This window comes from Theropithecus gelada, chromosome 12 (assembly GCF_003255815.1).
Source record: "Theropithecus gelada isolate Dixy chromosome 12, Tgel_1.0, whole genome shotgun sequence".
Lineage (NCBI taxonomy): Eukaryota > Metazoa > Chordata > Mammalia > Primates > Cercopithecidae > Theropithecus > Theropithecus gelada.
In genome coordinates, this window is record NC_037680.1 from 78,255,779 (window position 1) to 78,283,639 (window position 27,861).

Below are 27,861 nucleotides of genomic sequence, written 5' to 3' on the forward strand. Positions count from 1 at the left end.
ATGCTAAGAAGAGAGGCCTCAGAAGACACCAACCCTACCACCTTAATTTTGGACTTCCAAGCCCCAAAGCTGTGAGAAAATAAATGTCTGAGGTTTAAAATACCCAGTCTGTGGAGCTTTGTCATGTAGCTCTAACAATGAATGCTGCTTGCATTACGGGACAGTGATGCTAGATTTTACGTATGGTAAGTGTTCCTTCTTTTTTTTTTTTTTTTTTTTTGAGACGGAGTCTCGCTCTGTCGCCTAGGCTAGAGTGCAGTGGCCAGATCTCAGCTCACTGCAAGCTCTGCCTCCCAGGTTTACGCCATTCTCCTGCCTCAGCCTCCCGAGTAGCTGGGACTACAGGCGCCCGCCACCACACCCGGCTCATTTTTTGTGTTTTTAGTAGAGACGGGGTTTCACCGTGTTAGCCAGGATGGTCTCGATCTCCTGACCTCGTGATCCGCCCATCTCGGCCTCCCAAAGTGCTGGGATTACAGGCTTGAGCCACCGTGCCCGGCCAAGTGTTCCTTCTATAAGCATTTATTAGCACCTACTACCTGCTGGCTGGGCTGGGACTCATATAGAGTAATTGCCTCCAGCATAAAATTTTTGGGTCACGGGGGAGACAGGGTCTTGCTCTGTCACCTAGGACGGACTGCAGTGATGCAATCATAGCTCACTGTAGCCTCAAACTCCTGGGCTCAAGCAGTCCTCTTACCTTGGCCTCTCAAAGTACTAGGATTAGAGACATGAGTCATCATACCCAGCCTCAGGCACAGAACTTAATTGAATGCCAAAAAACTCAGTCACCATGATAATAATATGTATACATTTATTTTTAATTTTGGTAGAGGGGAAGGGGCATGGAGCCGTCATGCTCTCTCTGGGCATGTGACCCTCCAGGAATATTTTAACGCATGTTTTTAAAAAGATCAAAATGCTTTCCCCACTTCTCACTACTTCACTTGACCAATATTAAAAATAAAATAGGCTGGACATGGTGGCTCATGCCTATAATCCCAGCACTTTGGGAGGCCAAGGTAGGCAGATTACTTGAGCCCAGAAGTTCCAGACCAGCCTGGGCTACATGGCAAAACCACATCTCTACAAAATATACAAAAATTAGCCAGGCATAGTGGCAAGTGCCTACAGTCCTAGCTACTCAGGAGGCTGAGTTGGGAGGATCACCTGAGCCCAGGACGTCAAGGCTGCAGTGAACTGTGATTATGCCACCACACTCCAGCCTCTGTGACAGAGTGAGACCCTGTCTCAAAAAAAAAAAAAAAAAAAAAAGAAAGAGAAATAAAAATGCAAAAAAGTTGATTAAAAAAAACCCCTACTATATGCTGCCTATAAGAAACTCATCTCATCTGTAAAGACACATATAGATGAAAGTAAAGGGATAGAAAAAAATATTCCAAGAATAGCTATGCTATGAGCAGAAGTAGCTATGGTTATATCAGATAAAACAGACTTAAAGTAAAAAACAGTAAAGAGACAATAAAAAAAGGTCATTAGAGTATTATATAATGATAAAGGTGTCAATTCAGCAAGAGGATATAGCAATTCTAAATATATTATATACCCAACACCAGAGTACTCAGATATATAAATATCATTACATCCAAAGGGAAGGGTAGACTCCAATACAATAATATCTAGGGTCTTTAACACACTACTCTCAGCATTAGACAGATCATCTAGACAGAAAACTAACAGAGAAACATTGGATTTAAATTACACATTAAACCAAATAGACCTAACAGACATTTACAGAATATTTCATCCAACAGCTATGGAATACACACTCTTCTCATCACCACATGGAAAATTATCCATGACAGACTATATCTTAGGACACAAAACAAGTCTTACCAAATTTTAAAACATCAAAATCATATCAAGTATCTTCTGAGACCACCATAGAATAAAACCAGAAATCAGTAACAAGGGGAACTTTGAAAACTGTACAAACACATGTAAATTAACAACATGCTCTTCAGTGATCATTGGGTCAAGGAATAAATTAAACAGAAAATTTAAAAATTTCTTGAAACACATACAAATTGAAACACAACATACCAAAACTATGCTATACAGCAAAAACAGTGCTAAGAGGGGAGATTGTAGCAGTAAGCACGTATATCAAAGAAGTAGAAAGGTTTCAAATAAACAATCAAACAATACACATCAAGAAAGGAGAAAAGTAAGAATAAACCAAACCCAAAATTAGTGAAAGAAAAGAAATAACAAAGACCAGAGCAGAAGTAACTGAAATAGAGCCTTAAAAAAGTACAAAGAATCAGCAAAACAAAAATTTGGTTTTTGACCTTACTAAGTAACCAAGAAAAAGAGAGAGAACACTCAAATAAACAAACTCAGAAATGAAAAAGAAAATATAACTTATGTCACAGACATACAAAAGATTACCAGAGACTATTAGAAACACACCAACATGGCACATGTATACATATGTAACAAACCTGCACGTTGTGCACATGTACCCTAGAACTTAAAGTATAATAAAAAATAAAAATAAAAAATAAAACAAAAGAATTGCTATAAATGAAAAAAAAAAGGATTAAAGGGTTCAATGTGTGCCAATTGAAGGGAGAGGCAATTGGCACACACTGAACCCTTTAATCCTTTCACTACCATCCAGGTGTCCTGCTGGCCCTGGTCCTCCAGGTGCTGGCCAGGCCCCCACTCACGTTCAGCAGCCGGTGCCCGGTGCCCTCCTTGTTCTTGTCCTTAGACAGGGCCATCGTGCCCTGGTCCAGGGTGTAAGGGACGGAAGAAGCCTCTGACCCTTTAATGTGCATGACATCCGGGCTGCTGTAGGGATTCCTCTGCAATAGCGGGGTGGGGGACCTGGCTTGGACCCGCCCGCTGCGGTTATCAAGTGTGCTGAAAGGCCTATTTGTATCTTGGGGTGGCTCCATCTCTCCATCTTCTGGGGCCTGTCTGCGCCCAACCGACGGCCCGCTACCGCGCAGGCGTGGCCCTCCCGCAGCCTTTCCAGCATTTTCCCAGCGCGTGCCTGCCGCCTAGTGACCCACTCAGGCCGGGCCCCTGCTGGGAGTGGCGGGAGGCCAGCTTTGGAGGCATGCGTGCTTAGCGAGCTTGGAGGGTCTGCTGCACACACTTGCCAGGCTATTTCAGTCTCCTTTCGAAGGAAGTCAGAGCACGCTGGTGGAGAGCAAAGGCCCCTCACGGGGCCCAACCACTTTAGTTCACTGTCTTGTCCGCCCTTTAGCCCTCACGAGTCCTTTTCTCCCTGCACCATTTCTTTCTGGAAGATTTACAATATCAGTTATTACTTCCTCTACACTGTCCCCTGAGCTCCAGATGTTAAATATCCAACAGTCTACTTTGACACTTTTACTCAATTGTTCCACAGACACATAACACGTTAATATTCATCTTCCCTCTTAAACCTGTAGTACATTCCAAACTCATTTGATGCAGCAATATCATATCCACAAAACCTTAAAAATTCAGACACATTTTTAAATTCTGACCCTAAATATCTGAATTGTACCTTTCCCTTTATGGCACCTAGTTTGGGACATCTCACACACGAGACAATTGCAATGATTTACTCATAGCTCTGCCAACCTGCTGTCATCCGTCCCTTTCACTGCCCCCGTATTAGTCCTTTGCAGCAACGGATGGAGCTGAAGACCATTACCCTAAGCAGACTAACACAGAAACAGAAAGCTAAATACCACATGTTCTCACTTAAAAATGAGAGCTAAACAACAAGAACACATGGACACAAAGAGGAGAGCAACAGACACTGGGGCCTACTTGACGGTGAAGGATGGAAGGAGGGAGAGGATCAAAAACTACCTTTTGGGTACTAGGCTTATTACCTGGGTGATGAAATAATCTGTACACCCCCACGACACAAAATTTACCTATATAACAAACCTGGACATGTACCCTTGAACCTAAAATAAAAGTTAAATTAAAAATTTAAATAAATACAAACAGAACAAAACCAGGTAATTCCAGAACTTTTTTATTGTACACAAAAATCTAAATTTCTTAATATGGAAACCAAAGGTCTACAAAATGTACTCTCCTAGCTTAGGATCATTATTTATTCCTCTTATTTTTGGAATCTATTTCTTTTATTCAAGGACCAGCTCAAAGGTCAGCTTTTAGTTAACTCTTACATCCCCATACACACATACCCTAAAGGCAGAGTTAACTGCTGTATCCAAGCTACTTCTTGGCATATCCTTTTCAGCCTAAATAACAGAGAGGCAGACTCTCTGAAAGAAAATGTTTATTCAGGAATGGCATTGCAATGAGAATACAAGTGCCACAGTAAACTATGTGCATATTCAGGGAGGTAAAGGAAGACAATGGTTTTTAAAGCAAAAATGATTGTTTTGAGAGAATTATCCTTGGCTACAAGGATCAATAACAAGGATGTTGCCTTTTGGACATTGGACAGGCAGTTGCTGGGCAAATGTCCTCATAGAAGTATTTTTCGTGTGTCAGGTTGTGATGGCCTTTGTGCAAGGTGTGGTTTTGTGCAGTCTTTTATGATAGTCCTCATTATCAGGCATCTGTGCATGAAAATCCTCCTTTCATGGCCTTCCCCAGCTCTATTTGTTAGGATTTTTAACACAATGACGACAACTTGATTTTGACAACTTTCACATCCTGTTAGTGGGCTCACACTATTAGTTGCTAATCTCAAAAGATAAGAGTTCTTTAGGGGCAGGAACCTGCAACTCACCTTGCGCTCCTCAGAGTACATGGCCCAATATCCCAAGGCCCTTAACACGTTTTTCATTATTTCAGATTTACACTATGTGGTGTGTTAATTACTGCACCCAATGAAACTTGCTGTCCAGCAGCTCACTCTGTTCCTAGGGTTCATGTTATGCAACATAAAGTAAACAGCATGACAGATGAAGTTATCTTATTTTTGTAAAAAATCTAATCAAACTGCTTGACCTAACCTCCAGTCTACAGGAAATTTAGGAGACTGAGGAACAAATTACATGAGGTCATTAGGAAAATATCAGACAATTCAAAAATGTAGGTGAGACACTAAAGCAAAACTAGTTTGGACTCTTCACAAAATTGTCATGGGAAATTAGTTGGTACCACCAACTCTGGAAAACAGCTTGGCAGTTTCTTTAAAAACTAAATATGTAACTACATACAACCCATCAATTTCACTCCTGGGCATTTATATCAGAGAAATGAAAACTTAATGTTCACACAAAAACTTGTACATGAATGTTCACAGCAGCATTATTCAGACTGGAATGAGCCCAGATATCCTTCAATAGGTCAATGAGTTAAACCAAACAAAACAGTAAAAAGAAATGAACTATTGATACAAACAACAGCTGAGATGACTCAGAAAAAAAGAGATGAACAGAAAAAAAGTCAATCCCATAAAATTACATACTGTATGATTCAATTTATAACATTATTGAAATGACAGAGTTTTAGAAACTGAGCTTTTTGTACCTGGCCAAGGGCTTTGATCAGCAAGGTGCCCCTGTGTTATCTACCCAGGGCAGTGCCTCACCAGATTGGCAATAAAAGTATTTTAAGTCAGTGAGTAATGAGAAACCATGATGCCTTACCAATTGGACTGAATCAACTTGCATGTCAACCTAGTCCACTGTAAGCTGGAGAAAGTTACACGAATTATCATCAACAGCCTTAGCAATGTGCCTCAAGTGTCACTGTGAGATCATTCCCTACTTCCTGGAGACATGCATTAGCAGTGAACTTCTTCCAAACTTCCCAGTCATCACGGTCAAACAATCTTTGAGAGACACCAGAAACATCAGAGAAAACATTGAGTTCTCAGTACAAGTCCTTCATCAGGGAAAACATTGAGTTTTCCCTGATGAAGGACTTATACAGGGCTACCAGCTGCTCGGGTTTATGTGCCTCCTGGGTCATTAGGAGATATGAAGTCTAAGTTGTACGTCCCAGACCTGGAAGGATTCAAGGCAACTATGCCCATGCCAGTTACATATTATCAATGTAGCCAGCTTTCCCAAGTGCATTCTACAGCAGCTCTAGCCTTCTTTATTCTCTAAGATATATAGCTTTCTATTGCTATATATAGCTTTCTATTGTTATATTAGCTTTCTATTGCTGCCATAACCAATCACCACCAATTTAGCAGCTTAGTCAACATACACTTGCTATCTTACAGCTCTGTATGTCAAAAGTCTGACATGGGCAGCACCAGGCCAAAACCAAGGTATCCACAGAGCTGCATTCCTTTCTTGGCTCTAGGGGAGGATTTGTTTCCTTACTCATTTGGGATACTCATAGAATTCAGTTCCTTGCAGTTATGTGACTGAAATCCATTTCCTTGCTCATTGTCGGCCAAGGGCCATACTCAGCTCTGAGGTCATCACTCTCCTTGGCTCATGGCCCCCTCTTCCATCTTCAAAGCCAGCAATGACCTCTCTGACCACAGACATAAAAGGCTTTCTTGTCTGCTTTTAAGGACTCATAAGATTACACTGGACCTTTCTGGATAATACAGGACAATGTCCCTGTTTTAAGGTTCATAACCTTAATCATATCTGCAAATCCCTTTGGCCATGTAAAGTAGTATATTCACAAGTTCCAGGGATTAGGACATGGACATCTTTAGGAGACATTATACAGCCTACCACAATCCCCCACATTGGCAGCAGCTTTCTCACATTTCTCCTTGATGACACTGCTCAAGTGTGCTAAGTCTTGGCTCCAATGAGCATGGCTTTCCTGAAGTTTGCTGACGAGGGAGATTATGAACTCCTATACTGCCAGCTTATTGCCAGAATGAAAACCATTGCTGGTCACAGTGAAAGCTGGAACTGGCAGGATGCCTTCAGAATTGCCAGCAAATTGACAATTCTGTGACAGCAGGGATAATCCCTTTTCGGCAGCTCCAGCCTTACAAACAGCAAAAGAGATTCCTAGTATAAAGTTCACACCAAATTTAGACCTATTCTCAGGGTCAACCATCTCCATCATCAATTCGTCAATCCTCTTCTGTTCCATAACATTCAGTTGCTTGCTAATCAAGGTAGGCCCAATAGTCTTATTGATGTGCTTAACAGCCTTTGAAACATTTTTTCCCATAACTAGTCTTCTCCTCATCTTGAGCTCTAGGGTCTCACACACAACAGCTGAGGTACCACTGGATATAGTTCTGAAGAGATCTTTTCCAGTGCAGGACCCTATCTCAAGAGTGGGATTTCCTGGAAAGCCAGAGACTGTCTGACAAAGAGCTGGAGTACAGAGATGGTGAATTTCCACTCCTATTTCTTGTCACTCAAAAAAAAGAGACACAGGAATGTTGCAGATGTCAACTGGGAGCCCACAAGCTCACAGGTCTCTCCTTTATTCCCGAGTCTTGCCCTGCTCAGCCTCTTTTACTACATAGATTTCTTAAAAGCTCCCTCTATGATCCGGATGTACAACCAGATATGAGAACCAGTAGTACAAATTATAGTAAGAAGCAACTTTTTAGTTACTTCTAGGTAAAAATTTTACATTATAAAATTCTTCAAACAGAAGATACATTCCCTTTTTATTGGCCATGATGTAAAGCATCTTTAAAGCTAAATTATAATTATTACATGATACTCAATCACTAAGCCAGTTTCAGAAAAGATAAATTTCATATTTCAATTCATTCAGTAAGGGGAGGTCAAAAATGAAGGCTTTTTTCCCCTTCTACCATATTCACTAAATTTATGTTTAAACTTGATATATATTTTATAACACTATTTAAGTTATGGCTTTTTCTCAACCAGTGCTTTTTAAGATAATAGTTATAAATACAACTGTTTTGAGAAAATAGGAAATAAACACTTTCACTTGCTGGTTTCTAGTTCATTATTCCCTTTGTCATTAAGATGCTAATGCTATACAAATTAATATTTGGACATAAATAACAAATACAATTTTAACATTTTTCATAGTATTGAGAGATGTTTCAGTATTATATAATCAAAAAAATCTATTACAAATACACATGTACACATCTTATAAAAATACATTTAAAAACAAAAGTGGGACAAATACTGAGTCACTATTCTTCCAAAGGTTAGCTGGTATTATGAAGAGGCTTTGATTTCTTTATCTTTATCAGGATATTCTTCCACCTCTGAGGAGAACATTAACTCTGGAGAAGAAAATGAACAGATCATAAAATTGTTTCCCAGTGCCTCCAACAGAGTTGTATAGCTTATTTATAGTCTTTTAAAAATTGACATAGAAAGCCCTCAATAGATTTCTTGACAGTGAAATCTGATTTCAAAGGTAAGCTGATAACAAATGTACAAGTTTTACATTTTAAAATATTTAAATTTTAAATTATGAACCCCTTAAAAGTAAAACATAATAGGGACAATATACAAAATCCTACCTGGAAATTTAAGTCACTTAGATAATCAAAGATCATTAAACAGCTAAAAGGTCTAATTCTACAGTGATGAGATTATCTAAAATATAGGGGACAGATACAGAGGAAGGACCTAGAACTAACAAGAGATATGTGCCAGGATAGTTTAAATGGGTCATCCCATTTCATCATCAAAACAACCCAATAAGGCAGGTATTATCACTCATTTTATACTTACTTTTAAAATCTACATGTTGTATGACTAACATGGCCTTAAAAGAACAGGATTCTGGAAATACTAAGTAACACACACTTTATGATTTAGACTGAATACTGCAAAATCCAGATGCAGTTTTGATGCCAGCCACAATGTAGAATGTTATTAGCTGACATTTTCTACATTTAAACTATTACTTAGCATAGATGTTGGCGAAATTCTCCATGCTAAGGCTTCTGAGGCAGATGGGTTGTAAATAGTTGATCAAATCAAAAATAAAATAATAACCAAGGTCAAGAAAATATCCATAAAAGATGTTCAAGGGTCAAACTGTTGAACACTGCCCAAGGAAACACAATTTACAATACAAATACTAAAAAGTTCCTCAAGTAGCATAAAAGTTTAGCAGTTCGCTAATATGATGATTCTTCTTCAGGTGTTCCAGAAGGGGTCTGGGAACTAGAGATGAGTGAATCACTGCACACTGAGCACGTTAAAAGTAAGAGTACTAAACACTGTGTTAGACAATGAAGAGTTACGAATTTGTACCAAATAGAGGAGGTAAGAATAATTAACTTGAGTATGTGTCTGACAGAAAGGCTATGTAGACGAAGCATGATTTATTTCAAAATTAAGAGATACTTTCATCAGCAGGAAACTAAGAGAAGTAAAGAGCAAAGACTTTTTCTAAATTACTTGAAGGGTTCCAAGAGAAGAAATACCTTCTGAATATGCACAAGGGCCACAGACGCCCCTCACTAAGTAGTTCCAGACTCCAGCCCTCCTAGGCACTCCTCCCTGCTTCTCTTGGCATTCTGTTACACCACTTTATTTTCTCTCTGCTTGTATTATTTTAATTTAAATGTGTCTTTGTGATTGGAATATTATAAGCTATACATACTAAAAGGAGGTTTATAAAACCATTATAGAAGATTTCAGGATATTCTTATACTATTTTTTTCTTTAATACCTTCACTAAGATCCATGCCTGGCCTATAAGACAAAAATAGCCAAGATAATCCAACCAGCAGAGCCACCACGAGATTCACCACAATCCATGGCTGGAGAATCTGTTCCTCAATTCCTGCTTCCCTAAAAAGGTAGAAATACTCATTAGAAGTACCTTCAGTTTGGTTCATATATACAAATATATCTATTTTAGGAACTTCAAGAAAAAACAGCAGTCATCTCCTAGAGAAATAACAAGTAAAGCGTGAAAGAAAATATAATTTCCCTGTAAAATATACCACATATATAATGAGAACAAGGGTTCAAAGGTTAAACTCTAAACAGATCTGCTCTATACATTCACATAAATGCAAAGTTAGTATTCCCAAGAAAATTTTCTAAAAGTTTTCCTTCCAACTACCATGACATTACTCATCAATAAAGTATATTTGCTTTTTCTTTACCTAATGTCCCTAGCCACTCTCTCAAAAAAAGACTACTTTTGGATGCCACATTCAGCATTTGGGGGAAAAAAAAAAAGATTGCTTCTCTGAGTTTAATGAACTAGAATCTCAGCTATCCTGTCAACTTCATGGCTGGCCACTGATCTGCAGATGTTGGCTCTCCCTATTCTGCTCTTTCTAGCATTGCTTGGTTTTCTGAATCTATCCCAGCTACTCACTCCTATCACTGTTCTGGGGTATGAAACTCTCTGATAGTGGGTAAGAATGCAGGGCTCCTTCCGTCCATCATATGATGACTTATTGTAAAACTATAACTTGGCTGGGCGCAGTGGCTCACACCTATAATCCCAATACTCTGGGAGGCCAAGGCAGGTGGATCACCTGAGATGAGAAGTTCAAGACCAGCCTGGCCAACATGGTGAAACCCCATTTCTATAAAAATACAAAAATTAGCCAGGTGGGTGCCTAAGTAATCCCAGCTACTCGGGAGGCTAAGGCTGCAGAATCGCTTGAACCCAGGAGGCGGTGGTTGCAGTGAGCCGAGATAGTGCCATTGCACTCCAGCCTGGGTGACAAAGCAAGACTCCATCTTAAAAAACAACAACAACAACAACAGCAACAAACAAGAAAAAACTATAACTTGAAGATCTAAAACAGATTTTTAAAAGGAAGATATTTCTTTAAAAATGCAGGTGAATATAACAATAGTTACCCATTAACCAAAGGAATAAGTATTTTCTTGCCATAGATTTGGAAACAAAAACAGAGCCTTCATTATTTGTAGATGAAAAAGAATGGAAGGATAAGAAAAATTGCTGTTATTGCCATTAACAATTGCTAATGTCATTGTGAATTCTTACCAGAGGCTACCATTAACAGAAGAAGGTGTGTAAAGGTGGATTCTGTCACTTGTCATTTGCTGACTCAGAGATAGTATAAGAGCAGTAAAGTACACTGAAAAAAAGATAAATGAAATTACTAATAATTTTTAACAACCTGGTTTATTTTGAATTTATAGATTAATATCGAAAATAATCTGTACTTTGGTGACTGATGATATAAAAGAAATTTATTTTACCAAATAAACATATTTCAATAGGCCAGATATCCTTATATAAATTTTTGAGAACAACAGGTGCAGAAGGATCTTTTGAGACGTTCACTGTTTCATCATTAGAACTGACAAGAACCTAGATCTTTTTAAAAGTTAAATGACTTGCTCAAGGTCCTAAAATTAGTTTTATTAATATTCTCAAAACTTAGAACAAAATGCATTCCAAATAATCAGAAAGATATAAAATAGTGTTTGTTATTAAAAGGCCGTACCATCTGAATCTGTTTAATGTCAAGTAGAAAATACAAAAGTTAAAAAGTAAGTAATATAGTACAATAAATTAAGCTTTTCAAAGTTATTCAGATGAACCTCTATTGAAAAATAATTCTATCAACATTATGCCTATTATGTTTCTAATTACAAATTCACTAACCATCTATAGGTAATGTTTATAAGGAGCAGTAATACAACTTTAAAAAAAAAATTAACATTTTTCCTGGTTCAAAATTATGGTATAACTCAAGTATTACACAGTTACCAAGTTAAACTGTTTACTCACAGAAAGATGCTAAAGTTGTAGGATCCAGGGCCAAAAAATTTCGGATTGCTACTGACACTTTAGCAAAGTCAATCCTAGAAAATATAAAAGCTTCTTGTCACAGTGCAGTTGTAAACTTTTTAACAAAACTTTACTTTCTTGACAATAGTTTTTTCCTTCTCTATTCTAATGCTACCACATATACTATTACTACGTTTTAAGTAGCTACAGTGTATACATAACACACATGACAAAATTATCTTATTTACAAAGGCCACATAAAACATCTAACTAGACTACTTTGGACAACATTCCTTTGGGGTTAAGACATTCTAAAGAAACTTAAACTTGATAAACAAAATTTCATTAGTTTCTACCTCTTTCTATTGCCCATATTATTAGGCTCTAATTAGGTGGGGTTTTTTTTAAAAAACGGGTTAAATTGTGTTCCCAAAAAGATATGTTGAACTAACCTGGAGTACTTATGAATGTGACCTTATTTGGAAGCAGGGTCTTTGCAGATGTAATAAAGTTAAGATAAGGTCATTAGGATGAACCCTAATCCAGTATGACTGGTGTCCTTATTAGAAGAGATATAGATACAGAGATACACGGGGTAAAGCGCTGTATGACGATAGAGGCAAATATTGGAATGATGCATCTACAGCCAAGGAATGCCAAGGATTGTCAGCAACCACTGGAAGTGAGGGGAAGGGCATGAAACAGACTCTCCCTCAGAGCCCTCGAAAAAGGATTCAACCCTGGCCACATCCTGATTGCAGACTGCTCACCTCCAGACCCGCGAGAGAATAAATGTGCTGTTTTCAGCCAGCCAGTGTGTGGTACTTTGTTACAGCAGTGCTGGGAGACAAATACAAATGCTCTGAGTCTTACCTATACCTGATTTAGATGATATTTAGGAACTTCTGAGTTGACTACATTTGGATGAAATTTTGGACTTATGAACTGATGCTGGAATGGGTGAAGTCTTTTGGGAATATTTTGTTTACAACAGTCTCATCCCCTCAAAAAAGAACAGAAGTAGACTGGCCTTAAAACTTTTTGAAGTAATATTGATACTCTATAATTCTATTTTGAAAACTGTCATGGTCAGTGACACATTTTGCTCAGCATTTCCTTCTGAAGAAGTTAGACAGATCTGGAGTCACAGGCATTACCTGTCAAAAGCTGAAATTGTACTCAGAGCCAAAAGCAAGTACAGAAGACTCTGGAATGGATACGCTAGAGTCTTGTATTGTTGCAGAAGGTTTGAGAGGTTGGATAGCTGATCTCCTGCTAGAACATATATCACAACAATATTCCACACAGCACAGCCAGCCAAGAATCCATGAGAAAAGAGACCAATCATCCTGAATGGTAAAGGGTTTGATTATTATATATGAATTACTAAAGTAAAAAGCTAAAACATGTTTAAAATCTCTTCATATACAAGAATAAAATTCAACATTTCATGACAAGTAAAAGCAAGCTCTTTCTTTTTAGTTACACTGATAGGTAGATCATTCAATTCCAATAGGATGTTTAAAAAATACACCTACCGGCCGGGCGCGGTGGCTCAAGCCTGTAATCCCAGCACTTTGGGAGGCCGAGACGGGCGGATCACGAGGTCAGGAGATCAAGACCATCCTGGTTAACATGGTGAAACCCCGTCTCTACTAAAAAATACAAAAAACTAGCCGGGCGAGGTGGCAGGCGTCTCTAGTCCCAGCTACTCGGGAGGCTGAGACGAGAATGGAGTAAACCCGGGAGGCGGAGCTTGCAGTGAGCTGAGATCCGGCCACTGCACTCCAGCCTGGGCTACAGAGCGAGACTCCGTCTCAAAAAAAAAAAAAAAAAAAAAAAAAATACACCTACCTACCATTTTAAGTGGTCATTTCGTTAACCATATTGAACAACCAATAGGCTATTTTTTTCTTTAATTACGGAACTCAGTTAACATTTGTTTTAAGAAAAGTCCAACAAAAGCAGCCACCTGAAAGCCCGGTGCACCGTAAGTGCCACATCTCTGGTGGTCCAGGAAGGCTTCATGTCCATTGACACATCTATGTTTTCTGTGGTCTTTATCAACTCTGAACGGTCAGCAGCCTGGAATCTCCCTAAGAACACATAATGTAATTACTAACAACTAGGGAGAGAGAACCCTGGTAGCCCTTTCTTTCTTTCTTTTTTTTTTTAAATTCCACACTCAGGAAGCTGCAAACTAAGACTGAAATATTGCTGTTCTATCTGAAAATTCTCCTTGACTCAGCACCTATTTCAGAAAGATCTTTACTTTGGGTTCCTTAAACATAATTTTTCATCTTGAAGAAAAATAAGCAATGTCAGTGTATTTTCTTCTCAATCCAAAGTGAAGTAACAATTTCAGAAATCAATTATATTTAATAAAAAATAATGAACTTTCAACCAGAATAAAGTCTAGAAACCTTTAACATGACCTAGTCTACAAAATTCTAATTTAGAGACTTTAGAAGTATTAAAGTTTATATGCCTATACTACCAAGGTAAGTCAATATTTGAAAACTACTTTAAATTTCTTAGAAAAAGATGTCAGGATGTGTAGCACGGCTTTCTGGGATGACAGGAAAGAAATGGGCTGCTTCATAAATTTCTCTTTAGAACATTCCTGTGAAGAACATCAGTTCAAGAGTCAGCACTGCAATATTGTATGAGCAGGGCTTTAGCCTTTTTACTGTTGATTCAGAGGCTCCTTCCTGTATATCTAGTAATCCACGAATAGACCTCAGGAAGCAGGAAAGGTTCCATTTCAATTATCCTTACCAAACCCAGTTCGCAGGTGTTTTGGAGGATGAAAGACGGGGGTGTGACAATTTTCCCTAAGAAAAGACAACTTCCGGGCAGACAGTAGAACCACTGGTGCCTTTTATGGCCAGTTATGGCCAGTTACTCTAGCAGGGAAATTTCTATGCTAAGTGAAATAAGAATAAAAATGAGGATTAAGTGATACTGCTTGAAAAAGAACTGGAGTAAATTAAATGGCCACATGGTAGATGAATAAAACCACATGACTAGAAGTCATAAAACCACAGTTCAAGTCCCAGTTCCACCCTAACCAACTGTGAGACACTGGGTAAGTCAGCCAGAGACCACAGGTTTCTTATTGGCCAAGAACTGCAAGATCCTTTAGATGGGATCTTATGAAGTAGAGTTCTAAAACAATGTATACAAAATCTAAATTGTAAATTTTAAGGACTAACCTTTATGTTTTAGATGAGTTCTTTAGGCAGCACATCCTTAACATATCCATGGTAGTATACAGTCATGATCATGCTTTGAGTAGGTTTTTCTTAAACACTGTGTTATAGGCTGAATGTGTCCCCCAAAAATTCATATGTTGAAGCCCTAACCCCCCAGTGAGTGTGAGGTCACTGGGAGGTAATTAGATTTTGATGAAGTCATGAGGATGAAGCTCCCATGATGAGATGAGTGTCTTTTTAAGAAGAGGAAGACACACCAGAGCTCTCTCTGCCACATGACAACACAGTGGCAGCCACTGGCAAGCCAGGAAGGGGCCTTCTCCAGTAACCGGATCTGCTGGAACCTTGTCTTGGACGTCCTAGTTTTAGGAACGGTGAGAAATAAATGTCTGTGGTTTAAGTCACTCAGTCTGTGGTATTTTGTTATAGCAGCCTGAGCTAAAATACACTGCAAACCTAGTCTCGTAGCCAGTATACATTATACAATGTCAGCACTATTTTCCAAAAGAATATACAGCTATAATGTTGTATTTCTTATTTAATATGATAGTATCATCATGTATTTTCTCTCTAATTTTCAGATGTAGAATTTATATCATTATCTGTCCCACCACAACTACTACCAATTGCAGGAAGCTGGTAAAGTACAAGAAAGAATAAAGAATCAGGCAGGGGTGGGGAAGATCTTTACATTACCCATAACCCCATAAATCCAGAAACAACCAGCATTAATATTTGAGCCTATTTCCTTCAAGTCTTTTGTCCTATGTATAGATCAAACTCTGTGTGTGTGTACACATGTGTACATGCTCTTTTATCAGAATCTTTCCATAAAATGAAAAATTCTCCCTAAACATGATATTTAATGGTGAAGAATATTATTATATAGATACACCACAACTTACTGAAATCATTCCTCTCCTATTTCACATTTAGGTTGTTTCCAGTTTTTCACTCTCATGAATCATAGCATGATGACTAGTTTTGTGTATAAATTGTTGTACATAGTTTTGCTTAATTCCTTAATTCACATTTCCAGAAGTATAAAGGATATCCTTGTACAATTTTTAAGAGTTCATATTCTAAAACAAGGCATCTACTTACGGCTTTTTTCCACAAATACTTTGCCTACAGGCTGGCTAATGCCAGTGGGTGCAGTGAATACAGACTGCTGTTCCAGAGTAGTTTGCTCATCAGTGATAATGTCTTCATCTTCTACTCCTAGCTCATTGGCATACTGTAATTCTGCTGGTTGGGTTTTCCTGTAATAAGGAAGTATATATGAAAAATGGATGATTATTGAATACTCACAGACTTACATACGGAACTAGCTATAAATATAATGGAAAGAGCCCTGGACTTGGAGTTAAGAAATTTGATTTTTACTCAAATAAATCTGTTATTAACTATTATGTGCAGCAAGTCACTTACATTTCTGAGGGCTTCAGTTTTCTCATTTGAAAATTGAAGTGACTGAACTAATCTGTAAGCTTCTTTCCAAATTTAAAATTGTATGATTCTCTGTAGACACTGATATGATTTAGCTATGTCCCCACCCAAAATTTCATGTTGAATTGTAATAATCCCCACCTGTCAAGAGACTGTTCTGGTGATAGTGAGTTCTCAGGAGATCTGATCGTTTTGTAAGGGGCTTCCCCCTTCACTCAGCTCTAATTCTTCTCCTTCCTGCTGCCCTGTGAAGAAGGGCATGTTTGCTTCACCTTCCACCATGATTGTAAGTTTCCTGAGGCCCCCCCAGTCATGCTGAACTGTGAGCCAATTAAACCTCTTTCCTTTATAAATTACCCAGTTTCAGGTATGTCTTTATTAGTATTGTGAGAACGGACTAATACAGACATCGATCACTATTTGTAGGTTCATTTTCAAATACAAAAAATAGTGCTATATATATGCCTTCCAGTGTTATTTCTTTAAAGTATACTTTACTCATTTTATCTTAATGCTAAAACACAGTTTTACTTATTGCTGAGATAATCATAGTTTGAATTCTGTTAACATAAGAAAATAAATCATAATAGCCTATTTCATTATCTTTAATTTTTAAATATCCTTAATGTTTAATTTTGCTACTTATATATTCTATTTGTGTTCCTCTTTTTAAGAGATGGCTCTGAAGTTTTTTTATTTAAGTACAATCTTAATTTTTTAAATTTTCTCAGTGGTTTACTCTTCTCAAATTTATCATTAGATTGGTTTAACTGATTTTTTGTAATAATACTTACCCTAGAGGTACACAAATACAAGTATGTAATAAGACTTAATGAGAAGCTACTGTCTGGGAACTCCAAACAAAGCATCAGGGTAATCCTGGAGAATAGTTAGAAAAATAAATTCTTACTTTGTCTTCCTCCGAGGTTTTTGAATAACTGCCTCCTCAGCTGGCTCTGCATCAATACCATTTTCATTTCGTAATAAAGATGAACTAGATGCCTTATTTTGAGTGGAGGAAGTCTCCAATTCTGAAAACAAAATAAATTTAACTTTTCAAATAACTAAAACAGAAAAAGAAAAGTAATGTACAAGACTTGTATAAGAGAAAAGAACTTCAAGAATTTTAATTGGGCAAAAATATTTTCACTATCTTACAAATTTTTAATGTCTAAAAAATGTTATACTTCTAAACTCCTAATGTAAAAATTGAAATTGTAATGCCAAACAATATGAAAAAAAATTAAGTAACCCAACACCCAGGCTGTGTTGAAGATTCCCAAGATTATCTCCAGGTTCGCTGACTTTTTTTTTTTTTTTTTTTTTGAGACAGAGTCTCGCTGTGCTCCCAGGCTGGAGTGCAGTGGCGTGATCTCGGCTCACTGCAAGCTCCGCCTCCCGGGTTCACGCCATTCTCCCGCCTCAGCCTCCCGAGTAGCTGAGACTACAGGCGCCCGCCACCACGCCCGGCTAGTTCTTTGTATTTTTAGTAGAGACGGGGTTTCACCATGTTAGCCAGGATAGTCTCGATCTCCTGACCTCGTGATCCACCCGCCTCGGCCTCCCAAAGTGCTGGGATTACAGGCTTGAGCCACCGCGCCCGGCCGGTTCGCTGACTTTCTAGAAGTGCTCACAGGACTTGGAAATCATCACACTCACAATTATGGTATACTACAGCAAATGAATATAAAGCAAAATCAGCAAAAGGAAAAAGCACATGGACCAAGTCCAGAGGAAACCAAGTACAAGCTTCCAAGAGTCCTCTATCAGTGGAGTCAAATAGGATGCACTAATCTCTCCAGTAATGAGTTGTGACAACACATGTGACACATGTTCTACAAGGGAAGTTCATCAGAGACAGTATCCAAGGTTAGGGGCTAGTCACATAAGCTTAGCACATACCAAAATTCTGGATGCCCAGAAGGGAAGCAGATGTTCAGCAAAAATCACTTTGTATGCACAAATGCACAGTGAGCCACCTTATAATTTAGGGAAAGTTTTCTATCAGTGTAGGGAGCTGTTTATTATCCAAGTTCCCAGATGCCAGCTAAGGGCCAATCTTATCAGCAGGCCTTTCCAAGGATAGCAGTCTCAGGTCTGCTATATTAACTCTTTTCTGTATACAGGGTAGGTATGAAGTTTAAATGAGTCAGTGAAGCCTTATTCTAATCCACTAGCTACTCTTCCTATCTGGAAATACTAGTTCCCTGGAATACCTTCAAGACCTTACAATTCTATTGTAATAAAATACTTACAGCCTGGACTGGAAATATAATGCAAGCAGTAGAGCCTACCATTGGTCATCCTGAACAAAATAAACAAAAACACAATTTTTAAATCCAGAAATTTAGAAAGCTGACCTGCCAGGCTTGGTGTACTTTGGAATGGCAATGGCAGGTCCTTTTTGATCCAAAACTTAGTTGGGTCCTGAATTTTCTAAAAAAGGTCATTTCTGTAAACATACTTTTCACAAATTATAAAACTAGGTATTGGTATCCATCTTGATTTTTAAACTTGTATGCTAACTAACTTACTAAAAGGGACTTTTAATTAAACTACATTTACTGTCACTAATGAAATAAATTGTAGAGTTGTTACAACTAGTCTGAGCACCATTTCTGTCTCTTTTCCTTCTTCTGCCATCATCCGCCCCTTCCTTCTCCTCATAGATCCTCAGTGCCCCCAGGCACTGTGGTATCCCACTTCAACTTGCCTTCCAAAATTATGTTCCATTCTCCTGACTTTTCTAGTTCCTGCCCTTCTACTCCTATAATTCTTCCATCCAATCAAGACACGCCGTTTTCTAGAAGGACAAGTAATTAGGAAAATTAATTTATAATAAATTAAGAATAAGGGCTGATGTTAATAGGAGAGCACTAATCTCCCCATCTTTGTTCCTTCCCTGAGTTTTACTCCAAAACAACACTTTGTCCTTTTTCTAATTATTATAAAAGTCATAACGCTCAAAATATTAAAAATTAGTAAAATATAAATGAAGGAAGAAAATTTTAAAAATCATACTTCCTCCTTCTAAAACTTCTACCACTGTAACACTGCTATATTCTTCCATTCTTTTTAATATATAGATGTATGTACATATTTACGTTCTGGGTTGCACTGTGCTCCAAAAAAAGATACATTCAAGTCCTAACTCATAATACCTGTGAGTGTAACCTTATTTGGAAATAGAGTCTTTGCAGATGTAATCAAGTTAAGATGAGGTCATGCTAGATTAGAATGGGCCCTAAATCCAATGACTGATATCCTTATAAGAAGAGGGAAATGTGGACACAGACACACAAGGAAAAATGTGAAGATGGAGGCAGAGATTGGCATTATGCCGCCACAAGTCAAAGAATACCAAGGACTATCAACAACCATAAGAAGCTAGAAGAAACGGCCGGGCACAGTGACTCATGCCTGTAATCCCAGCACTTTGGGAGGTCGAAGTAGGCGGATCACCTGAGGTCAGGAGTTCAAAACCAGCCTGGCCAAAATGATGAAACCCTGTCCCTACTAAAAAATATGAAATTAGCTGAGCATCATGGCAGGTGCCTGTAAACCCAGCTACTCGGGAGGCTGAGGCAAGAGAATCGCTTGAACCCGGGAGGCAGAAGTTGTAGTGAGCTGAGATTGCACCATTGCACTCCGGTTTGGGCTGTAAGAGTGAAACTCCATCTCAAAAAACAAACAAAAAAAAGAGGCTAGAAGAAACAAGGAAGGACTCTTTTCTAGAGACTTCAGAGGGAGCGTAGTCCTATAGACAACTTGATTTTGGACTTCTCACCTAAGAACTATGAAAAAATAAACTGTTGTTTTAAGTCGCTCAGTTTGTGGTAATTTTTTATGGCAACCCTAAGAAATTAACATAGTATATTTTACAAAAATGGGATTCTCCAATACATACTATTTTATAACCTTTGTTTTTTGATTTAATAATACACAACTGATGATTATCCGTGTCACCCTAACAATCCTTTTAATGAGTACAAAATAGATAAAGTATGATTTATTTAGCCAGTATCACACCATTAAATATTTGGGTCATTACCAATTTCTACTCTTATAAATAATGTTGCAGTTAACATTCTTTAATTACTGCAGCTATTGAATTTACTACTATTCCCAGAAATCCGACAGGCTGTATCTATGCCCCTATGAGCAAAAAGCATGAGTGCACCCATTTCCCATCAATATTGGATTTTATAACTAGAAAAAAGCATTGCCAATTTGATAGGCCAAAAAGTGGTATAGTATTTTATTTACCTTGTGAACTGCCTGGGACATAGAAAGACTGAACAAATATTAGTTGTTGTTTCATTATATTATTGTTAGTACAGAATCTATCATTTCCCCACTAATCTGAAATGTCCATTTCATCATTTACTAGGTTTTTCTATGCACTGAGATCTGAACTTTCTGTTTAGTCCTGCATTTGTCGCCCTCCTCTCACAATCTATACATATATGATCAAAAGAGACCTATAAAGTATTCTTGGCTGAAGCCATTGGAGTTATTCTAGTGGTAAATATTTTAAACATAAAAGCAAGAAACCACCTGTGGGATACTGATAGGGGGGGAAAAATGAGAGCAGAGAGGTTTTTATCGTGTCACCAAAATCACAACTGCTATCACAACCTAACCTTGGTTTCTTCACGTACCAAGAGGTAGCCTTGTCTTTTTCTGTCTTCTTTGAACAGGAGCCTCTGGGTGCTCTTTGAGTTCTTTAGTTGATGGCTCACTGCCCTCAGAGGGCCTTCGACCAGCAGTCTGAGCAAGACCTTCCAAAGAAGCACTTGCTACAGAAAAACAGAGTAGAAAAAAATGAGATTACTTGAGCAAAGATCACTGAATTTTAAAAAGATGGAGGAAAAGGTAACTAGAATGTTTCCTATAGAATAACCCCATCTCTTCTCTTTCAGAACTAATTGTCCCCGAAATCTTTCCTTCCTCTTCACCTTTGGGATTTAAGTTAGGAAAAGAAATAAATGAAGGAATACGAAAGGCTGAGGAAGAAAAAAAGAGGGGGTTAAAAAGAAGAGTAAAAGACAGGAGGAGGAGAAATTGCTTCAGAACATCTAGAACTTTGAAAAAGGTGGAAAACACAATAAAAACTGATAGAGAATTCTCTTACTTGCCTCTTGCCTTAAGAATTTTCATCAGCCTCTATATAGTAAAGTCCTTCATTAATAAGTTAAAGAATGATAAAGTCATCATGGATAATTGGAGTTAGCAGGTAATTTATCAATCTCTTCATTTGGTCATTCACTTCAACCTCTTTCCTCATGAAATCTTTTAAAAGAATTTCAACACATTTTGGCAGATTTGGATTTTACCTGACTGCATTCCCTTCCTTGCTTGTCTGCTTCACAAAAGAAGAAGCAGAAAGGCACCGGGTGCAGTGGCTCATGCCTGGAATCCCAGCACTTTGGGAGGCCAAAGCGGGCAGATTACCTGAGGTCAGGAGTTCAAGACCAGCCTGACCAACATGGCAAAACTCCATCTCTACCGAAAATACAAAAATTAGCCGGGTGTAGTGGCATGCGCCTGTAGTCCCAGCAACTCAGGGAGGCTGAGGCAGGAGAATCACTTGAACCCAGGAGGTGGAGGTTGCAGGTAGGCAAGATTCACAGCATTGCACTCCAGCCTGGGCAACTGAGCAAGACTCCATCTCAAAAAAAAAAAAAAAAGAAAGAAAAAAAAGAAATAGAAATGTATCAATAAACAAATGAAAAGATGTTTAACTTCACTAGTATTTAGAGAAATGCAAACTAAAATAAGCTACTTTTTGCCCATTAACAAAAAAATTTTAATGATTGATATTGTCCAATGTTAAGGATTTAGGGAATGAGACACTCTCGGACTCTACAGGTAGCAAGATAACAACTAAAGCTTCCTTAAGGTAATTTAGCAGTCAATCATACCAACAACGCACGCATCCTGCACCTAGCAATTCCACTGCTAGCAATCCATCCTACAGAAGTACTTCTTCCCTACCAGCCACTATTTTATGCAGAACTGCAACACTGTTGGAGTGAAAAATTGGAAATAACCTAAATAAATAACAGACCAGTGATTATGGTACATTCTTATCATATAATACAATGAAGTCACTGTTTAAGAATACATAGAACTCTATGTATTAAGAAACAAAGACAGTACGTATGATTCCTTTTATGTTTTTCTTGTTGTTGTTTGTTTTAAAAAAGGAAGAGCAACCACAGAAACCTTTTAGGAGTGTGAGAAGTCACAAGTAAAGAGTGAAGTTAAAGGATCAGGTAAAGATAACCTTGAGGTTTCAAGCCTGAGTGCTGGGAAAATGGCAGGTTCCATTAGCAGAAAATTATGAGATGTAAAAAATTATTTATTCCTAAAGGTGATGATGAATTCTAGATGTTCTGGGTTTAGAGTTACAGATGCAACTTCCAGGATTATTAGTGGATGACTAGGACAAAAACGAGTTCTGCTCATGACTGAAGCTTTACTATTTAAATGATGATGTGGCCATGCTTTCAGACTCATGCTCTAATGTAGAGATAATCTGACTGAAGTGAGATTTAAGAACTCTGTGTTTCTAAATTCAGTATCTTGTTCAAGGGTCTGGAATTAATCATAGCTTAAAACCATGTATGTTGTCTAGGGATAAAAGATCTTAAAGAGTTCAGGAATATCATGGAAGTAGGAGCTTAGATGGCACCACCTTCTATTCCATGAATGCATCCAGATACTCCTCAGGCTACCCACTGCCCTGCACCTCACCACCACCAGGAATTCCACTGCTTCAAACTGGCCTTAATTCTATCCTCAACGAAGTGGTGATTCTGGGCTGCTGGGGCCTTACTTCTCCCTGATCTGTGATGTTTATCATGCCTGAGGTCCTGGGAAAACTTGTGATCCCACACAACAAAGAATAACATCTTACCTGGTGTGTTTTTTGTTCTGGGCTTCTTTTTCTTAGGACGACTAAGTGGAATATCATCTATAAAGCAGGGGAAAACGTCAACAGAAAAGGCTGCCTAAAATTCAGTGCAGAGAACAATCAGAAGAGAACTTTTAGCAGGGAAGAATTTTCCCTCTCTTCCCTGGGCCCAGCAAACTTTTATAGATTAGGGGAAGAAGGCAAGAAATTGAGAAGACCAGAGAGCACCCACACTGTGGTACCAGTAGCACACTGCGAGTCAGTAATGTTAGAAACCATGACACAGAAAGTGGGTTCAACAAATATTCATCTGATCCCCTACATTTCCCAGTCCCCTTGCACATAGGTGTGGTCTATGACTGGTTCTGGCCTATAGGCTGTGAGCAGGTGATCTGTGTCATTTCAGAGCCAAACGTTGAAAGAGCCAGTGAGTAATCTGTCAGCTTCTCTTCCCTTGTTGTGGTGACTGAGGAAGCCTCATGTTAAGATGGTGGGACCACAGCATAGAAGTAGCCTAGATTGCAAGCCAGGCGCAGTGGCTCACGCCTGTAATCCCAGCACTTTGGGAAGCCAAGATGGGCAGATCACTTGAGCTCAGGAGTTCAACATCAGCCTGGCCAACATGGCAAAACACTGTCTCTACTAAAAATACAAAAAGTAGCCAGGCATGGTGGCACACGCCTGTAATCCCAACTACTCAGGAGGCTGAGGCAGAAGAATCACTTGAACCCAGGAGGCAGAGATTGCAGTGAGCCAAGATTGCACCACTGCACTCCAGCCTGGGCAACAGAGCAAGATACTGTCTCAAAAAAAAAAAAAAAAAAAAAAAGAAGTAGCCTAGATTGCTATACCAATAGTAAAAAGGTAGTGAAAGGCAATTGTCCCCAGTTTTTGCCATAGCGGAGTTGGTATTAATTAGAAATAACCCTGTGTGATACTAAGTCACTGAGATTTGGGGGTTTTTAGTATGGTATAACCTTGTCTACCCTGACTAAATGAGACAAAGGAAGGTGCAGTCCTCGTTACAGAGCTACAAACTAGCCAACAGTTGTGTGCTCGGTGACCCCATTCAGGGATGAAGTGCTTTTATAATGGCAAGGTCATCTAGTGCTATGTATTAATGACAATTTTTAAATGGTAGTCATGGGAGATTATTTGACAAAAACATATTGTAGAATTACAAATTACACCATTCAGATTCGGTTTTAAGATAAACAAACCAAGGAATCAAACTAATTTTTGAACACCAAATACTATATTTAGAAAATTTTATATTCACATTAAACTAACTCACCTTGACTAACATGTCATGTAACACCAAACAAATTTAATCAGCAGGACAAAGACAAAAAAGGAACAATTAATTAGAAATCTGTTAATATTCACAGTGAAAACTGACTTAAATCATTACAAATTTAAAATAAAATTAGCTTTCATGTAATAGCTAGTTTACAGACTAGTTTACTGTTTATAATTAATAAGCTGTTTAATAACACTACTAATAAAATAATGTCAATATTTTCTGAACCCACATATACATATTCCCTACTGTCTATTAATAAAGTGGATTAAGCAGATTAAGAACTCTTACTTGTCACTGATTAAAATCAGCTTAAACTCTGAGGAAACTATTCTCACAAACGAAAGATCAGAATTCTGATTTAAAAAAAAAAAAGACACTAAAACAGTTAGAAAGGGAATGGATCCATTATCCTACCATGATGATATTCAGGCTTTTAAATTTAACATTCAATTATAACTGTTATTCTTATAATTCAAGGATTTTTCACCTTTAAAATTTCAGAAAATCCCTAAATTTTTCAGAAGAGTTTCCAGAATCATTGTAATTTTGCAATGATACTAGTTAATTTTTCTACTGTCTTCATTTTCCATTTTTAAAGCTGAATAATGAAAGTACTGTAAATTATGTTTACCTTGGCACAGGTGGAAGGGCTCGTGGAGGACGCTGTGGGGGAAAAAAAGAAATTTGCTTGTAAGTAAAAGCCTAGCGCATCTTTACTTCATGTATCCCAAACACCATAAAGCTATTCTTTTTTTTCTTTTTCTTTTTCTTTTTTTTTTGAGACGGAGTATTGCTCTGTGGCCCAGGCTAGAGTGCAATGGCACGATCTTGGCTCACTGCAACTTCCACCTACTGGGTTCAAGCAATTCTCCTGCCTCAGCCTCCCAAGCAGCTGGGATTACAGGCACCCACCATCATGCCCGGCTAAGTTTTGTTTTTTTAGCAGAGATGGGTTTTGCGATGTTGGCCAGGCTGGTCTTGAACTCCTGACCTCACGTAATCCGCCCACCTTGGCCTCCCAAAGTGGTGGGATTACAAGAGTGAACCACTATGTCCGGCAAAACCACTTCTTTCAAAAGTCTGTTGTTCAGACATGACAGAAAAATATAATGGATGGGACCAGGATCTTCAAATCTCTTGATAATCTTGTTCATTAGTGAAACCTGGGAGGTACTGATGAGAAACATGGGCAATTTAAAATTTGTTCTCCCATTCTAAATTTCATATAAAATTATTTCCTTCCTACATTCCTTTCTATCTCTAGGCCAGGCCCTTTTCTAAGCATTAGGAGTACACTAATGAACAAAACGGAGAGAATTCTGCTTTTATGGAACTTACATTCTAGTGGTTATTAGAAACAAGGTTAAATATATATAATATATACTATATATTATATGCAGCATGTGTAACATATATATGCTATATTTAAGACATATATCTTGTATACATACCTTGTGTATATATACACAAACACAAACACACAAAACGTAATGAATGAAGGAGACTGAGTGCTACTTTTGTTAGGGAAAGTTTCTCTGAGATATTTGAGCTGAGACCTGAATGAGAAAGGAGCAACCGGAACAAATGCAAAGATTTTTAGGTTAAATTGGGCCTGGAATATTTCAGGTAAAAGGACAGCAAGGCTGCCGCACAATTGCCAAGGAGGTAGGCAGGAGCCAGATTTAGTTAGGGCCTTGCAGACCAAGGCAAGGAGTTTGGATTTTGTTTTAATTCAATGGGAAACCAATGGAGGTTTTAAACCACATACTAACACAAATTTTTAAAAGGCCACTTGAATATACTGGGAAGAATGCGTTTTAGGGCAGAAAGAATGGGGGCGGGGGAACCCTTCTAAACGCTCATTTATATGAATAAGAAAAGTGTTTGCAGTCAGAGAGCATTACAGTTGAGAAGTATTTTCAGAATCAGATACTAAGAGAAATGCCTAGAAGCCAATTTAATGTTCCAAGTATCTCATGCTGCTTGCATAAGACATTTATTCAAAAGGGTTAAATTTTAGACATTTTTGTAGTTTGTCCCATTTAGCAATCCATTCGTTCGAACAGTAGATTAATGCAAGTACTACAAGATTAGGACGAGGCAAGCTCTCGTAATATCATCCAGTAGTCAAAATTACAACTAGAAAAGAATGACAATCACGGGAACGCGCTATTGTTCTACAGATGCTACGAAACGCGCGCGATCGATCCAAGGACTCAGTTCACGTAACTGATTTCAAAAGTCCCGCAAAAATGACGTTCCACCCACCCAGAGACCCAACCTCTACTCCTCAAAAGTAGGACGGCTCAACTGAAGACAAAAATCCTAACAACTAAAAGTAGCTAAGGCTCGCTTACCACAGGATTCTTCCCCATTCTGTGTTTAGCCGGCCTCGGCAGCCGCCGGCCCGCAAGCACAGGGCGCCCCACCCCTCCCGGGTCTGTCGCGCGCGCAGGCGCAATGCGTCATCGGGCAGCGCCGCCAGGCTAGTACCCGGCGCGCAGCGCCCGGTGGGTAAGTTGGGGTGAGAGGCGCGCAGGGACCTGGATTGGCCAGTCCAGGCTAGCCCTGCCAAAAAAGGGGCCTCTGAGTTGGGGTAATGTGCCCAGGAGCAGAGATTCGGCGACCGTGGCGCTGCAATCGCAGCTTTCCCGTGGTTTCCTGAGTGGTCGCGGTGATTTGTTTGCGGGGAGCGAGGCGTGAGGGAAGACCTTGGTTAAAGGACTCCGCAGGCAAACAACGATCTTTTCTAGGCAGCTACTGCCCTCTCGGAGGGGGAGTCTATGAGAGGCCTGGCTGGAAGCCCCAGCACCCGCCGGGCGCTGGGCCTCAGAGAAGTGAGGCGTCGTCGTGGCAACGCGGGCTCAGGTCCCCGCAAACTTCATGCCAGGCCTCTCTCCCCTACTCCGGGAGTTCGGTCCCGGCCTCGCCTGGGTCTCCGTCCCACTCCTGTGAATGCTGGAGGGGCGGACGCGCGCACCCCATGAGCAAGGCTCTCCCTTAGTGATCCCCAGCTCGTTAGCGCCCCCCCCACACACCCACCCCCACCCCGCCAAGTGTAGCTGTTTACCCGCCACCCCTCGAGGCCGACGCGCCCCTCGCCGCTCACCAGGTGGCCCTCCTGCAGCCGAGCCCCCGAGTCAGCCCTCATGGTGCTCTCCCCGCGGAGCTTCCCCGGCGCAACCGCCGGCGGCCCGAGCCCAGCTCCCCGGGACGCTGCAGCCTGCGGGACGCCGGGGCTTTGTGGCGCCTGGCGAGGCCGCCTCCCCGTGAGCCAGGTCCCCGCCCGCCTCTGCCCTGCCAAGCATTGCTGGGTTTGGGACGAATGTGTTTACTCTCTAGGACCAACGAGTCTGTGC

The 27,861-nt window shown here is 39.3% G+C and overlaps 2 protein-coding genes across 6 annotated transcripts in view; both read right to left on the reverse strand.

The window, feature by feature from the left end:
- Window positions 1-2,970, reverse strand: part of C2CD6 (C2 calcium dependent domain containing 6) — a 177,399-nt gene extending 174,429 nt beyond the window's left edge. For all 3 annotated transcript variants that reach the window (XM_025404809.1, XM_025404808.1, XM_025404807.1), the window contains exon 1: window positions 2,694-2,970. In XM_025404809.1, coding sequence (XP_025260594.1) covers window positions 2,694-2,924 — 231 coding nt within the window. In that variant the 5' untranslated portion in view covers window positions 2,925-2,970. The remainder of the gene's footprint in view (window positions 1-2,693) is intronic.
- Window positions 2,971-3,991: 1,021 nt separating this feature from the next.
- Window positions 3,992-27,765, reverse strand: TMEM237 (transmembrane protein 237). 3 transcript variants are annotated; one of them, XM_025405243.1, is made up of 13 exons: window positions 27,612-27,765; window positions 25,134-25,165; window positions 24,494-24,498; window positions 23,203-23,259; window positions 20,942-21,079; window positions 17,191-17,311; window positions 15,936-16,093; window positions 13,589-13,712; window positions 12,774-12,965; window positions 11,617-11,690; window positions 10,864-10,957; window positions 9,562-9,683; window positions 3,992-8,155 (listed from the first exon to the last, which is right to left on the reverse strand). In XM_025405243.1, exons 1-13 carry the CDS (start codon window positions 27,651-27,653, stop codon window positions 8,088-8,090), a joined length of 1,227 nt encoding a protein of 408 aa, XP_025261028.1. In that variant the 5' UTR covers window positions 27,654-27,765; the 3' UTR covers window positions 3,992-8,087. The 3 variants fall into 3 exon arrangements, with proteins under 3 accessions (XP_025261028.1, XP_025261026.1, XP_025261029.1); XM_025405241.1 differs by having other exon boundaries at window positions 27,573-27,765; XM_025405244.1 differs by lacking the exon at window positions 27,612-27,765 and adding an exon at window positions 26,860-26,932.
- Window positions 27,766-27,861: the final 96 nt, after the last annotated feature.